The following is a 12998-nucleotide window of genomic DNA, read 5'->3' as shown; positions in this document are numbered from 1 at the left end:
TCTTAAATCCCTCTATCAATCTTTAATATTAATATTTGTAATTGGCTTTGCTTGTCATATTATTACCATTCTCTCTATATTCTGCTTCAAAAATAAATTGAATTCCAAACCTACCGTTATAAGCTTTGGTTTGAAGAACGAATAATTCATGATAACCTGAGTTATCAAGATGGCCGACTTTGTCAGTACTGCGCATGCGCGATCTATCTTACATGTCATCCTCTACAACAAGCCGTATCCTGTGTGAATGAATAGCTATTCAATCGCTAGGATTTTGTATAGCGCATGCGTTGTGCCAGTAGTTCATTTGCTTTACTGAGGAATCAAAGCGGCTATCTGCGCATGCACGAACCAATGGGTGACGAAACAATGCGATAATTATATGCACGAAAATGCATTGTGATTGGAGACATAATTTTGTATTGAAGGCAGCATAAAAGGGGGTTTGGCTTTGATTACGTTTTTGCTAAAATAATATATATAGTTTTATAACGATTATAACGCTAGTTTTAAGGTCAAAGTAAGTAAGTTTTGATATTTGAATTGTGTAGATTCGTTTGTGATGATTTATTTATATGCAAAAATTGAAACTTTTGGAATCCTTTAAGAGCTTTCTGGGCTAACGCCGGTTTATAAAGCTCTTAACTACTGTGCTGTAAAGTACACTAACACCCATAAACTACCTATGTACCCCTAAACCGAGGTCCCCCCACATCGCCGCCACTCTATTCAAATTTTTTAACCCCTAATCTGCCGCTCCGTACACTGCCGCCAGCTACGTTATCCCTATGTACCCCTAATCTGCTGCCCCTAACATCGCCGACCACTATGTTATATGTATTAACCCCTAATCTGCCACCCCTGCTATCGCTGACACCTGCATATTATTATTAACCCCTAATCTGCCGCTCCGTACACCGCCGCAACCTACATTATACCTATGTACCCCTAATCTGCTGCCCCTAACACCGCCGACCCCTATATTATATTTATTAACCCCTAATCTGCCCCCCACAACATCGCCTCCACCTACCTACAATAATTAACCCCTAATCTGCCGACCGGATCTCACCGCTACTATAATAAATGTATTAACCCCTAAAGCTAAGTCTAACTCTAACCCTAACACCCCCCCTAAGTTAAATATAATTTAAATCTAACGAAATAAATTAACTATTATTAAATAAATTATTCCTATTTAAAGCTAAATACTTACCTGTAAAATAAACCCTAATATAGCTACAATATAAATTATAATTATATTGTAGCTATTTTAGGATTAATATTTATTTTACAGGCAACTTTGTAATTATATTAACCAGGTACAATAGCTATTAAATAGTTAATAACTATTTAATAGCTACTTAGTTAAAATAATTACAAAATTACCTGTAAAATAAATCCTAACCTAAGTTACAATTAAACCTAACACTACACTATCAATAAATTAATTAAATAAAATACCTACAATTATCTACAATTAAACCTAACACTACACTATCAATAAATTAATTAAATACAATACCTACAATTATCTACAATTAAACCTAACACTACACTATCAATAAATTAATTAAATACAATACCTACAAATAAATACAATGAAATAAACTAACAAGTACAAAAAATAAAAAAATATTTACAAACATTAGAAAAATAGTACAACAATTTTAAACTAATTACACCTACTCTAAGCCCCCTAATAAAATAACAAAGCCCCCCAAAATAAAAAAATGCCCTACCCTATTCTAAAATTAAAAAAGTTCAAAGCTCTTTTACCTTACCAGCCCTGAAAAGGACCCTTTGCTGGGCATGCCCCAAAGAATTCAGCTCTTTTGCCTGTAAAAAAAAAAAACATACAATACCCCCCCCCCCCCAACATTACAACCCACCACCCACATACCCCTAATCTAACCCAAACCCCCCTTAAATAAACCTAACACTAAGCCCCTGAAGATCTTCCTACCTTATCTTCACCACGCCGGGTTCACCGATCGATCCAGAAGAGCTCCTCCGATGTCTTGATCCAAGCCCAAGCGGTGTGGCTGAAGATGTCCATGATTCGACTGAAGTCTTCATCCAAGCGGAAGCTGAAGAGGTCCATGATCCGGCTGAAGTCTTCTATCAAGCGGCATCTTCAATCTTCTTTCTTCCGGATCCATGATTCTATCAGCCAATCGGAATTAAGGTAAGAAAATTCTGATTGGCTGATGGAATCAGCCAATCAGAATCAAGTTCAATCCGATTGGCTGATCCGATCAGCCAATCAGATTGAGCTCGCATTCTATTGGCTGTTCCGATCAGCGACGTTGTGGGGGGCAGATTAGGGGTTAATAAATATAATATAGGGGTCGGCGGTGTTAGGGGCAGCAGATTAGGGGTACATAGGGATAATGTAGATTGCGGCGGTGTACGGAGCGGCAGATTAGGGGTTAATAATAAAATGCAGGGGTCAGCGATAGCGGCGGCGGCAGAATAGGGGTTAATAAGTGTAAGGTTAGGGGTGTTTAGACTCGGGGTACATGTTAGGGTGTTAGGTGCAGACATAGGAAGTGTTTCCCCATAGTAAACAATGGGGCTGCGTTAGGAGCTGAACGCTGCTTTTTTGGGTTTTTTCAGCTCAAACTGCCCCATTGTTTCCTATGGGGGAATCGTGCACGAGCACGTTTTTGAAGCTGGCCGCGTCTGTAAGCACCGCTGGTATCGAGAGTTGCAGTTGCGGTAAATATGCTCTACGCTCCTTTTTTGGAGCCTAACGCAGCCCTTCTGTGAACTCTAAATACCAGCGGTATTTAAAAGGTGCGGCCAGAAAAAAGCATGCGTAGCTAACGCACCCCTTTGGCCGCAAATCTCTAAATCTAGTCGTATGTATGGTATCTTTTTTCTCTGGTGTTTTAATGTTATGTTAACTTGTATTAGTTTTAAAAGCTGCAGTTGAGTAGTAAAGGAAAGTGTAAGCAAAATATGAAGTCTCTGGTCTTGTAATAAAATTACACACATGACTATACAGCATCTCGCTATATAATTACACATTACACACATGACTATACAGCATCTCACTATATAATTACACACATGACTATACAGCATCTCACTATATAATTACACACTACACACATGACTATACAGCATCTCGCTATATAATTACACATTACACACATGACTATACAGCATCTCGCTATATCATTACACACGACTACAGCATCTCGCTATATAATTACACATTACACACATGACTTTACCGCATCTCGCTATATAATTACACATTACACACATGACTTTACCGCATCTTGCTATATAATTACACACATGAATATACAGCATCTCGCTATATCATTACACATTACACACATGACTATACAGCATCTCGCTATATAATTACACATTACACACATGACTACAGCATCTCACTATATAATTACACACTACACACATGACTATACAGCATCTCGCTATATAATTACACACATGAATATACAGCATCTCGCTATATAATTACACATTACACATGACTATACAGCATCTCACTATATAATTACACACATGACTATACAGCATCTCGCTATACAGGCAGTCCCCGGGTTACGTACAAGATAGGGACTTTAGGTTTGTTCTTAAGTTGAATTTGTATGTAATTTGGAACAGGCATTTTTTTTAGGTGAAACTCTAGCCAAACATTTTTTTTTTGTTTTGGATAGCATAGGATAAAGTTTCTTTTGCTATCTGTGCCCCTGTTTTCACATCCCTTTCTGTCCTTGTGACAATTGGATTTTCAGTATTTTGGATTATCCTGGAAAGAAGGATTGTCGATAAAGCTCTATTTTCTCTGTATGTAAGTACGAGTTGTACTTAAGTCGGATGTCTGTAACCCGAGGACTGCCTGTATAATTACACATTACACATGACTATACAGCATCTCACTATATCATTACACACATGACTATACAGCATCTCACTATATAATTACACATTACACACATGACTATACAACATCTCACTATATAATTACACATTACACACATGACTATACAGCATCTCACTATATAATTACACATTACACACATGACTATACAACATCTCACTATATAATTACACATTACACACATGACTATACAGCATCTCGCTAAATAATTATACATTACACACATGACTATACAACATCTCACTATATAATTACACATTACACACATGACTATACAGCATCTCGCTAAATAATTATACATTACACACATGACTATACAGCATCTCACTATATAATTACACATTACACACATGACTATACAGCTTCTCACTATATAACTACACATTACACACATGACTATACAGCATCCTGCTATATAATTACACATTACACACATGACTATACAGCATCTCGCTATATCATTACACACATGACTATACAGCATCTCACTATATAATTACACATTACACACATGACTATACAGCATCTCGCTATATCATTACACACATGACTATACAGCATCTCGCTATATCATTACACACATGACTATACAGCATCTCACTATATAATTACACACATGCCTATACAACATATCACTATATAATTACACATTACACACATGACTATACAGCATCTCGCTATATCATTACACACATGACTATACAGCATCTCGCTATATCATTACACACATGACTATACAGCATCTCACTATATAATTACACACATGACTATACAACATCTCACTATATAATTACACATTACACACATGACTATACAGCTTCTCACTATATAACTACACATTACACAAATGACTATACAGCATCCTGCTATATAATTACACATTACACACATGACTATACAGCATCTCACTATATAATTACACACATGACTATCAGGGCCGCCATCAGGGGGTGACAGGGGTGACTCCTGTCATGGGCCCAATGGGCCAGGGGGGCCCCATGAGGCAAGAACTAAAAAAAAAAAAAAAAAAAATTTTTTTTTTTTTTTTTTAAATTTTGTCAGCCACCAGTGGGTACTACAGCAGAGTGCTAATTGAGCATGGGAAATGTTATTACAAGGAGTAAAGTATTAGCACTAAACCACTATGCACAGTGTGAGACAGACTTGGCACTTTGTACAGTGTGTGCCTGAGTCAATTTTGAATTCACAGAATTATTTTTGTTTGCACATTTACAAATATGATTCTTTAAAAAGTGATCTCTTAATTTCTGCAACTTTTTCTATGAGTGTCTCTGCGATGGTGTGTGTATGTTTGTCTTTGTGTATTTTCTCTGGGTGCCTCTGTGAGGGTGAGTGTGTATGTCTGTGTTTTCTGTGGATGTCTCTGTGAGGGTGTGTGTGTGCATGTATGTATGTCTGTGTTTTCTGTGGATGTCTCTGTGAGGGTGTGTGTTTTCTTTGGGTGTCTCTGTGAGGGTGTGTGTATGTCTTTGTGTGTTTTCTGTGGATGTCTCAGTGAGGGTGTGTGTATGTATGTCTTTCTGTGTTTTATGTGGTTGTCTCTCTGTGTGTGTATGTCTTTGTGTGTTTTATGTGGGTGGGTGGGTGTGTGTGTGTGTATGTCTGTGTGTTTTCTGAGGCTGTCTCTGTCTGTTTCCTTTGGTGTACGTGCAAGTTTGTGTGTGTGTGTCCATTGTCTGTTCCTTTTTAGGACATTTTGACCTTACTACTGATTATTCACATCTTTCTACAGACTTTGAGACTAATGAGACCTTTCCGGAAGTCACCAATCCACCATTTAATCTTTAAATTATTGTTTAGGCAGTTCATGGCCCTTCCTTTCAGCCACTGCATGCTGTTGTCATCATTTAGTTGGCATCTTCCTTTACAAAAAGATAATCAGAACTCCATATTTTGTTTTCTAAATCTCCTTTTTTTTACAAAACTGTAGTTTACCTCATTACTTGTCAAGTCAATATAAACAAGTGCTGAGTGTCTGTTTGGGTGTCTGTGTCTGAGTGTGTTTCTTGGCGTGTCTGCTAGAGTGTCTATATGTGAATCCTTATGTGTGAGTGTGTGTTTCAGTGTATGAGTGTGTCTGTGTTTGTGTATGTTACTACCTTTACAACATTTCCAAGCTTAAATAGACACTTAAGAATTAGGTGCATATACGTTTTAGTCACTTGGTCAAAAATTGCACATGTCAAACGAGGGGGGGGGGGGGCCCTGATCAATGGTTAAGTCAGGGGCCCCAAAATTTCTAGTGGCGGCCCTGATGACTATACAACATCTCACTATATAATTTCACACATGACTATACAGCATCTCGCTATATCATTACACACATGACTATACAGCATCTCGCTATATCATTACACACATGACTATACAACATCTCACTATATAATTACACACATGACTATACAGCATCTCGCTATATCATTACACACATGACTATACAGCATCTCACTATATAATTACACACATGACTATACAACATCTCACTATATAATTACACATTACACACAAGACTATACAACATCTCACTATATAATTACACATTACACACAAGACTATACAACATCTCACTATATAATTACACATTACACACATGACTATACAGCATCTCACTATATAATTGCACACATGACTATACAACATCTCACTATATAATTACACATTACACACAAGACTATACAACATCTCACTATATAATTACACATTACACACAAGACTATACAACATCTTACTATATAATTACACACTAATCTATATTTCAGAATGAATAACTTTTAAATTATAATGTATCTTAAATAGAAACTATCTTTAGATAAATTTTTCCTCAAAAAGCATTTTATAAAAGAAAAAAAAAAATATTTTTATCCACCCTGCTAAATACGCACGCACACAATACAGAACATATTTTGCTAGGTACAGTATCTAATAATCATAATGTATATAGTATCTCAGACACACTTGTTCTTCTTGTGGTTTCCTGTGTCATCTCACTTCTGCTACAAGAACAGTCTGTCACACATTCTGGGGTACTAAATGTTTTCTTTTGGTCCACAGAGCAAGCGCCTGGGGGCGCTTAACAAGTTCAAGGCTAAGACCCGCTCCATCCTCCTGGCCACTGATGTTGCGAGCCGTGGTCTTGATATTCCACATGTGGATGTTGTCATAAACCTTGACATTCCCACACACTCTAAGGTAGGAATAAGTGCTTGGCATGGTAGATAATGGAGGTAACTTGTACCCTCTGACTCACTGTATGTTTGTTTAATACTTGATATTCCATCTTCATAAGAGAAACGCACAAAATGATGATATTGTTTCAGTTAGTGACATGAGAGAGAGAGAAAAGAGCTATGAGGTTGTAGGGAACATGTGTGTCCCATGGAGTAATGTGTCACCACAATGGGACTAAAAATTAACATTGTGTCTGGTTATAAGTCACAGATTATGCCCTTAAAACATGTGACAGATGGCTCCACTTGCTCCTTGTAAACACACTGTAATATGTGGCCCCTTGTATTCAGTGTATGTCAGTGAAGGGCCAGGGGAAAGGGAACTTAGGTTCTGTGTATGGGCAAATATTTGGGAGATTCATGTGATTTCTGGTTTCTTGCAGGATTACATACACCGAGTGGGCAGGACAGCTCGGGCTGGGAGGTCTGGGAAAGCCATCACATTTGTGACACAGTAAGTTACGTGTGGTTAGAGTTGTCTGTCTCTGGTGTGCCCCAGTGAGAACTAAAGCTGCCATATGTTCTGTAGTTAGGGTGGTGTTGGTACTGTGCACTGAACAAAGCTGCGTTTATTAGAAAGCTACAAAGATGCCCTTAGTCTGCAAGTTGGATTCTAACCCGTTATCACTTTTTGAGTGAATTTCTGTCGATGGTTGCTAGATCTTCTTTAAGTGACATTCTAGTTAACTCACTCCACTTGGAGCTTATCTCTGTGTGTGTCTTCTCTATTCTAAGGTATGACGTTGAGCTGTTCCAGAGAATCGAGCACCTGATTGGGAAGAAGCTTCCAGACTTCCCTACACAAGAGGAGGAAGTGATGATGCTGAATGAACGAGTATCTGAGGCACAGAGATTTGCCCGCATTGTAAGTTCCCTTCTGCATTTGCTCTTACACAACGTAATTAAACTTTGTGTCTACAGTAAAATGGCTCCCTATTCCAACCAGCTACAGAAACTTGTAGAAGATGACTACCACTCTACCAAAATGTAAACATTTGGTTTCTGAGTCAAGAAACATAAATAACTGAGCTTCATATGGTTCAATTGTTCTTACTGCCTGTAATTATTTTGTGAGGATCTGTGGCTCTTGATATACAGCAGAAAGTTATCTTCTGTGACAGGCACAATTGGGCTAAAAGAGGCTGCTCCCAGGTGGTGACTTGCTAAAGAACAAGTTACTGAGTCGTTGTTTGTTCCTGGTTCAGACCCTCTCTTGCTGTAAACATGTTGGGGGGTTACCAGTGGTTGTCAAACAGGCCACAGTTTATAGTTATCACATGAGCACAAACACCTGAGTGCAGCCCAGACAGGTGACCCACAGCTGAAATGTGCCTGGTTTAACACGTTTCCAACAACAGCTTCCTTTGCTGCCAGCCTGCATAGATAAATACAATAATCATACGTGGTCTGTATCCTGTGCTTCTTTATTGTACCTTTTTTTTTTTTTTAGGAGTTACGAGAACATGGAGAGAAGAGAAAGCGTCCACGGGAGGAGGAGGCCGAGGACACAGAAGCCTCTTTAGGAGTTAGAAAGAAAGTATCTGGAGGCAAATTCAAAAAGAAGGTTCACTGACAAAACATGTAAATATCTTTTGAAAATGGCATGTGATCTTTGCCTTAGTGCCCAAGAACATCTAGGCCATGAACTGAGCAAACATACTACAGCCTCCACATGTGTCTTAGGTTGTGTGTGACGGTGGGAACAGCACAAATTATTGTGAACGTGCTACATCCTCTGATTAAGACAATAGCTTTACCTATGAACTGCATCATACCGTCACATGAACGTTATCTTCCAGGTTCTCTTTTGTGATCCATCAGCGGGCACCTGTCTATGCGCTCTTGTCTCAGCCCGCAATTGTATGTTCTATCTTCCTTTTGCTATTTAAGTTTCCTGGTAACAGTCAATAAAAATGTTCTACCTTTCTTAATTATGATTTTATATTTCTTGACCCATTAAGCAGATTTTCAGGTTTGACATTTTACTTATAATATGTTTTCTAAAACATCACTAAGTGCAAAATCGTGTATTTAGAGTGCAAGGCCACTTTACTTACACTAATAGGTGCTGGGTGTATAGCAAGAGGTATTAGCAGGAGGTAAGGTCAGTAGGTGCTGGGTGTATAGGAAGAGGTATTAGCAGGAGGTAAGGTCAGTAGGTGCTGGGTGTATAGGAAGAGGTATTAGCAGCAGGTAAGGTCAGTAGGTGCTGGGTGTATAGGAAGAGGTATTAGCAGCAGGTAAGGTCAGTAGGTGCTGGGTGTATAGGAAGAGGTATTAGCAGCAGGTAAGGTCAGTAGGTGCTGGGTGTATAGGAAGAGGTATTAGCAGGAGGTAAGGTCAGTAGGTGCTGGGTGTATAGGAAGAGGTATTAGCAGCAGGTAAGGTCAGTAGGTGTGGGGTGTATAGGAAGAGGTATTAGCTGCAGGTAAGGTCAGTAGGTACTGTGTGTATAGGAAGTGGTATTAGCAGTAGGTAAGGTCAGTAGGTGCTGGGTGTATAGGAAGAGGTATTAGCAGTAGGTAAGGTCAGTAGGTGCTGGGTGTATAGGAAGAGGTATTAGCAGCAGGTAAGGTCAGTAGGTGCTGTGTGTATAGGAAGAGGTATTAGCAGTAGGTGCTGGGTGTATAGGAAGAGGTATTAGCATCAGGTAAGGTCAGTAGGGTGCTGGGTGTATAGGAAGAGGTATTAGCAGTAGGTGCTGGGTGTATAGGAAGAGGTATTAGCATCAGGTAAGGTCAGTAGGGTGCTGGGTGTATAGGAAGAGGTATTAGCAGCAGGTAAGATCAGTAGGTGCTGGGTGTATAGGAAGAGGTATTAGCAGCAGGTAAGATCAGTAGGGTGCTGGGTGTATAGAAAGAGGTATTAGCAGGTAAGGTCAGTGGGGTGCTGGGTGTATAGGAAGAGATATTGGCAGCAGGTAAGGTCAATAGACTGCTGGGTGTATAGGAAGAGGTATTAGCATCAGGTAAGGTCAGTAGGGTGCTGGGTGTATAGGAAAAGGTATTAGCAGCGGGTAAGGTTAGTAGGGTGCTGGGTGTATAGGAAGAGTTATTAGCAGCAGGTAAGGTTAGTAGGTGCTGGGTGTATAGGAATATGTATTAGTAGGTAAGGTCAGTAGGTGCTGGGTGTATAGGAAGAGGTATTAGCAGTAGGTAAGGTCAGTAGGTGCTGGGTGTATAGGAAGAGGTATTAGCAGCAGGTAAGGTCAGTAGGTGCTGTGTGTATAGGAAGAGGTATTAGCAGTAGGTAAGGTCAGTAGGTGCTGGGTGTATAGGAAGAGGTATTAGCAGTAGGTAAGGTCAGTAGGTGCTGGGTGTATAGGAAGAGGTATTAGCAGCAGGTAAGGTCAGTAGGTGCTGTGTGTATAGGAAGAGGTATTAGCAGTAGGTAAGGTCAGTAGGTGCTGGGTGTATAGGAAGAGGTATTAGCAGCAGGTAAGGTCAGTAGGTGCTGGGTGTATAGGAAGAGGTATTAGCAGCAGGTAAGGTCAGTAGGCTGCTGGGTGTATAGGAAGAGGTATTAGCAGCATTTAAGGTCAGTAGGTGCTGGATGTATAGGAAGAGGTATTAGCAGCAGGTAAGGTCAGTAGGCTGCTGGGTGTATAGTAAGAGGTATTAGCAGCAGGTAAGGTCAGTAGGTGCTGGGTGTATAGGAAGAGGTATTAGCAGCAGGTAAGCTCAGTAGGGTACTGAATGTATTGGAAGAGGTATTAGCAGGAGGTAAGGTCAGTAGGTGCTGTGTGTATAGGAAGAGGTATTAGCAGGTAATGTCAGTAGGTGATGGGTGTATAGGAAGAGGTATTAGCTGCAGGTAAGTTCAGTAGGTGCTGGGTGTATAGGAAGAGGTATTAGCAGGTAAGATCAGTAGGCGCTGGGTGTATAGGAAGAGGTATTAGCAGCAGGTAAGTTCAGTAGGGTACTGGGTGTATAGGAAGAGGTATTAGCAGCAGTTAAGGTCAGTAGGTGCTGTGTGTATAGGAAGAGGTATTAGCAGTAGGTAAGGTCAGTAGGGTGCTGGGTGTATAGGAAGAGGTATTAGCAGCAGGTAAGGTCAGTAGGGTGCTGGGTGTATAGGAAGATGTATTAGCAGCAGGTAAGGTCAGTAGTGTGCTGCGTGTATAGGAAGAGGTATTAGCATCAGGTAAGGTCAGTAGGGTGCTGGGTGTATAGGAAGAGGTATTAGCAGGTAAGGTCAGTGGGGTGCTGGGTGTATAGGAAGAGGTATTAGCAGCAGGTAAGTTCAGTAGGGTACTGGGTGTATAGGAAGAGGTATTAGCAGCAGTTAAGGTCAGTAGGTGCTGTGTGTATAGGAAGAGGTATTAGCAGTAGGTAAGGTCAGTAGGGTGCTGGGTGTATAGGAAGAGGTATTAGCAGCAGGTAAGGTCAGTAGGGTGCTGGGTGTATAGGAAGATGTATTAGCAGCAGGTAAGGTCAGTAGTGTGCTGCGTGTATAGGAAGAGGTATTAGCATCAGGTAAGGTCAGTAGGGTGCTGGGTGTATAGGAAGAGGTATTAGCAGGTAAGGTCAGTGGGGTGCTGGGTGTATAGGAAGAGATATTGGCAGCAGGTAAGGTCAATAGACTGCTGGGTGTATAGGAAGAGGTATTGGCATCAGGTAAGGTCAGTAGGGTGCTGGGTGTATAGGAAGAGGTATTAGCAGCAGGTAAGGTTAGTAGGTGCTGGGTGTATAGGAAGAGGTATTAGCAGTAGGTAAGGTCAGTAGGTGCTGGGTGTATAGGAAGAGGTATTAGCAGTAGGTAAGTCATGAGGCAGATAGAGGGAAGTAAAACCATTTGCACCATTGACAGCAGGTGTTACACTCACACACGAGGCAGAGGGAAGAAAAACCATTTGCACCAGTGACAGCAGATGTTACACTCACATATGAGGCAGATAGAGGGAAGTAAAACCATTTGCACCAGTGACAGCAGGTGTTACACTCATACACGAGGCAGATAGAGGGAAGTAAAGTCATTTGCACCAGTGACAGCAGGTGTTACACTCACGCACGAGGCAGATACAGGGAAATAAAACCATTTGCACCAGTGACAGCAGGTGTAACACTCACGCACTAAGCAGATACAGGGAAGTAAAACCATTTGCACCAGTGACAGCAGGTGTTACACTTACACACGAGGCAGATACAGGGAAGTAAAACCATTTGCACCAGTGACAGCAGGTGTTACACTCACACACGAGGCAGATAGAGGGAAGTAAAACCATTTGCACCAGTGACAGCAGGTGTTACACTCACACACGAGGCAGATAGAGGGAAGTAAAACCATTTGCACCAGTGACAGCAGGTGTTACACTCACACACGAGGCAGATAGAGGGAAGTAAAACCATTTGCACCAGTGACAGCAGGTGTTACACTGACACACAAGGCAGATAGAGGGAAGTAAAACCATTTGCACCAGTGACAGCAGGTGTTACACTCACACACGAGGCAGATACAGGGAAGTAAAACCATTTGCACCAGTGACAGCAGGTGTTACACTCATACACGAGGCAGATACAGGGAAGTAAAACCATTTGCACCAGTGACAGCAGGTGTTACACTCACACACGAGGCAGATACAGGGAAGTAAAACCATTTGCACCAGTGACAGCAGGTGTTACACTCACGCACGAGGCAGATACAGGGAAGTAAAACCATTTGCACCAGTGACAGCAGGTGTTACACTCACACAAGAGGCAGATAGAGGGAAGTAAAACAATTTGCACCAGTGACAGCAGGTGTTACACTCACACACGAGGCAGATACAGGGAAGTAAAACCATTTGCACCAGTGACAGCAGGTGTTACACTCACACACGAGGCAGATAC

General features: G+C 40.8%; 1 protein-coding gene across 1 annotated transcript in view; it reads left to right on the top strand.

Annotated features, from left to right (window-relative positions):
* The window catches only part of DDX47 (DEAD-box helicase 47), a 72464-nt gene extending 63363 nt beyond the window's left edge, over window positions 1-9101 (top strand). The window contains exons 9-12 of the mRNA XM_053721404.1: window positions 6995-7132; window positions 7554-7624; window positions 7906-8035; window positions 8621-9101. Of these exons, the coding sequence (XP_053577379.1) occupies window positions 6995-7132; window positions 7554-7624; window positions 7906-8035; window positions 8621-8743 (462 nt within the window). The 3' untranslated portion in view covers window positions 8744-9101. The remainder of the gene's footprint in view (window positions 1-6994; window positions 7133-7553; window positions 7625-7905; window positions 8036-8620) is intronic.
* The last annotated feature ends 3897 nt before the right edge of the window (window positions 9102-12998 follow it).

Source organism: Bombina bombina, chromosome 7 (genome assembly GCF_027579735.1).
Source record: "Bombina bombina isolate aBomBom1 chromosome 7, aBomBom1.pri, whole genome shotgun sequence".
NCBI classification, from domain to species: Eukaryota; Metazoa; Chordata; class Amphibia; order Anura; family Bombinatoridae; genus Bombina; species Bombina bombina.
The sequence above is the reverse complement of the archived record's forward strand: the minus strand, read 5'-3'. Positions and strand labels throughout refer to the sequence as shown.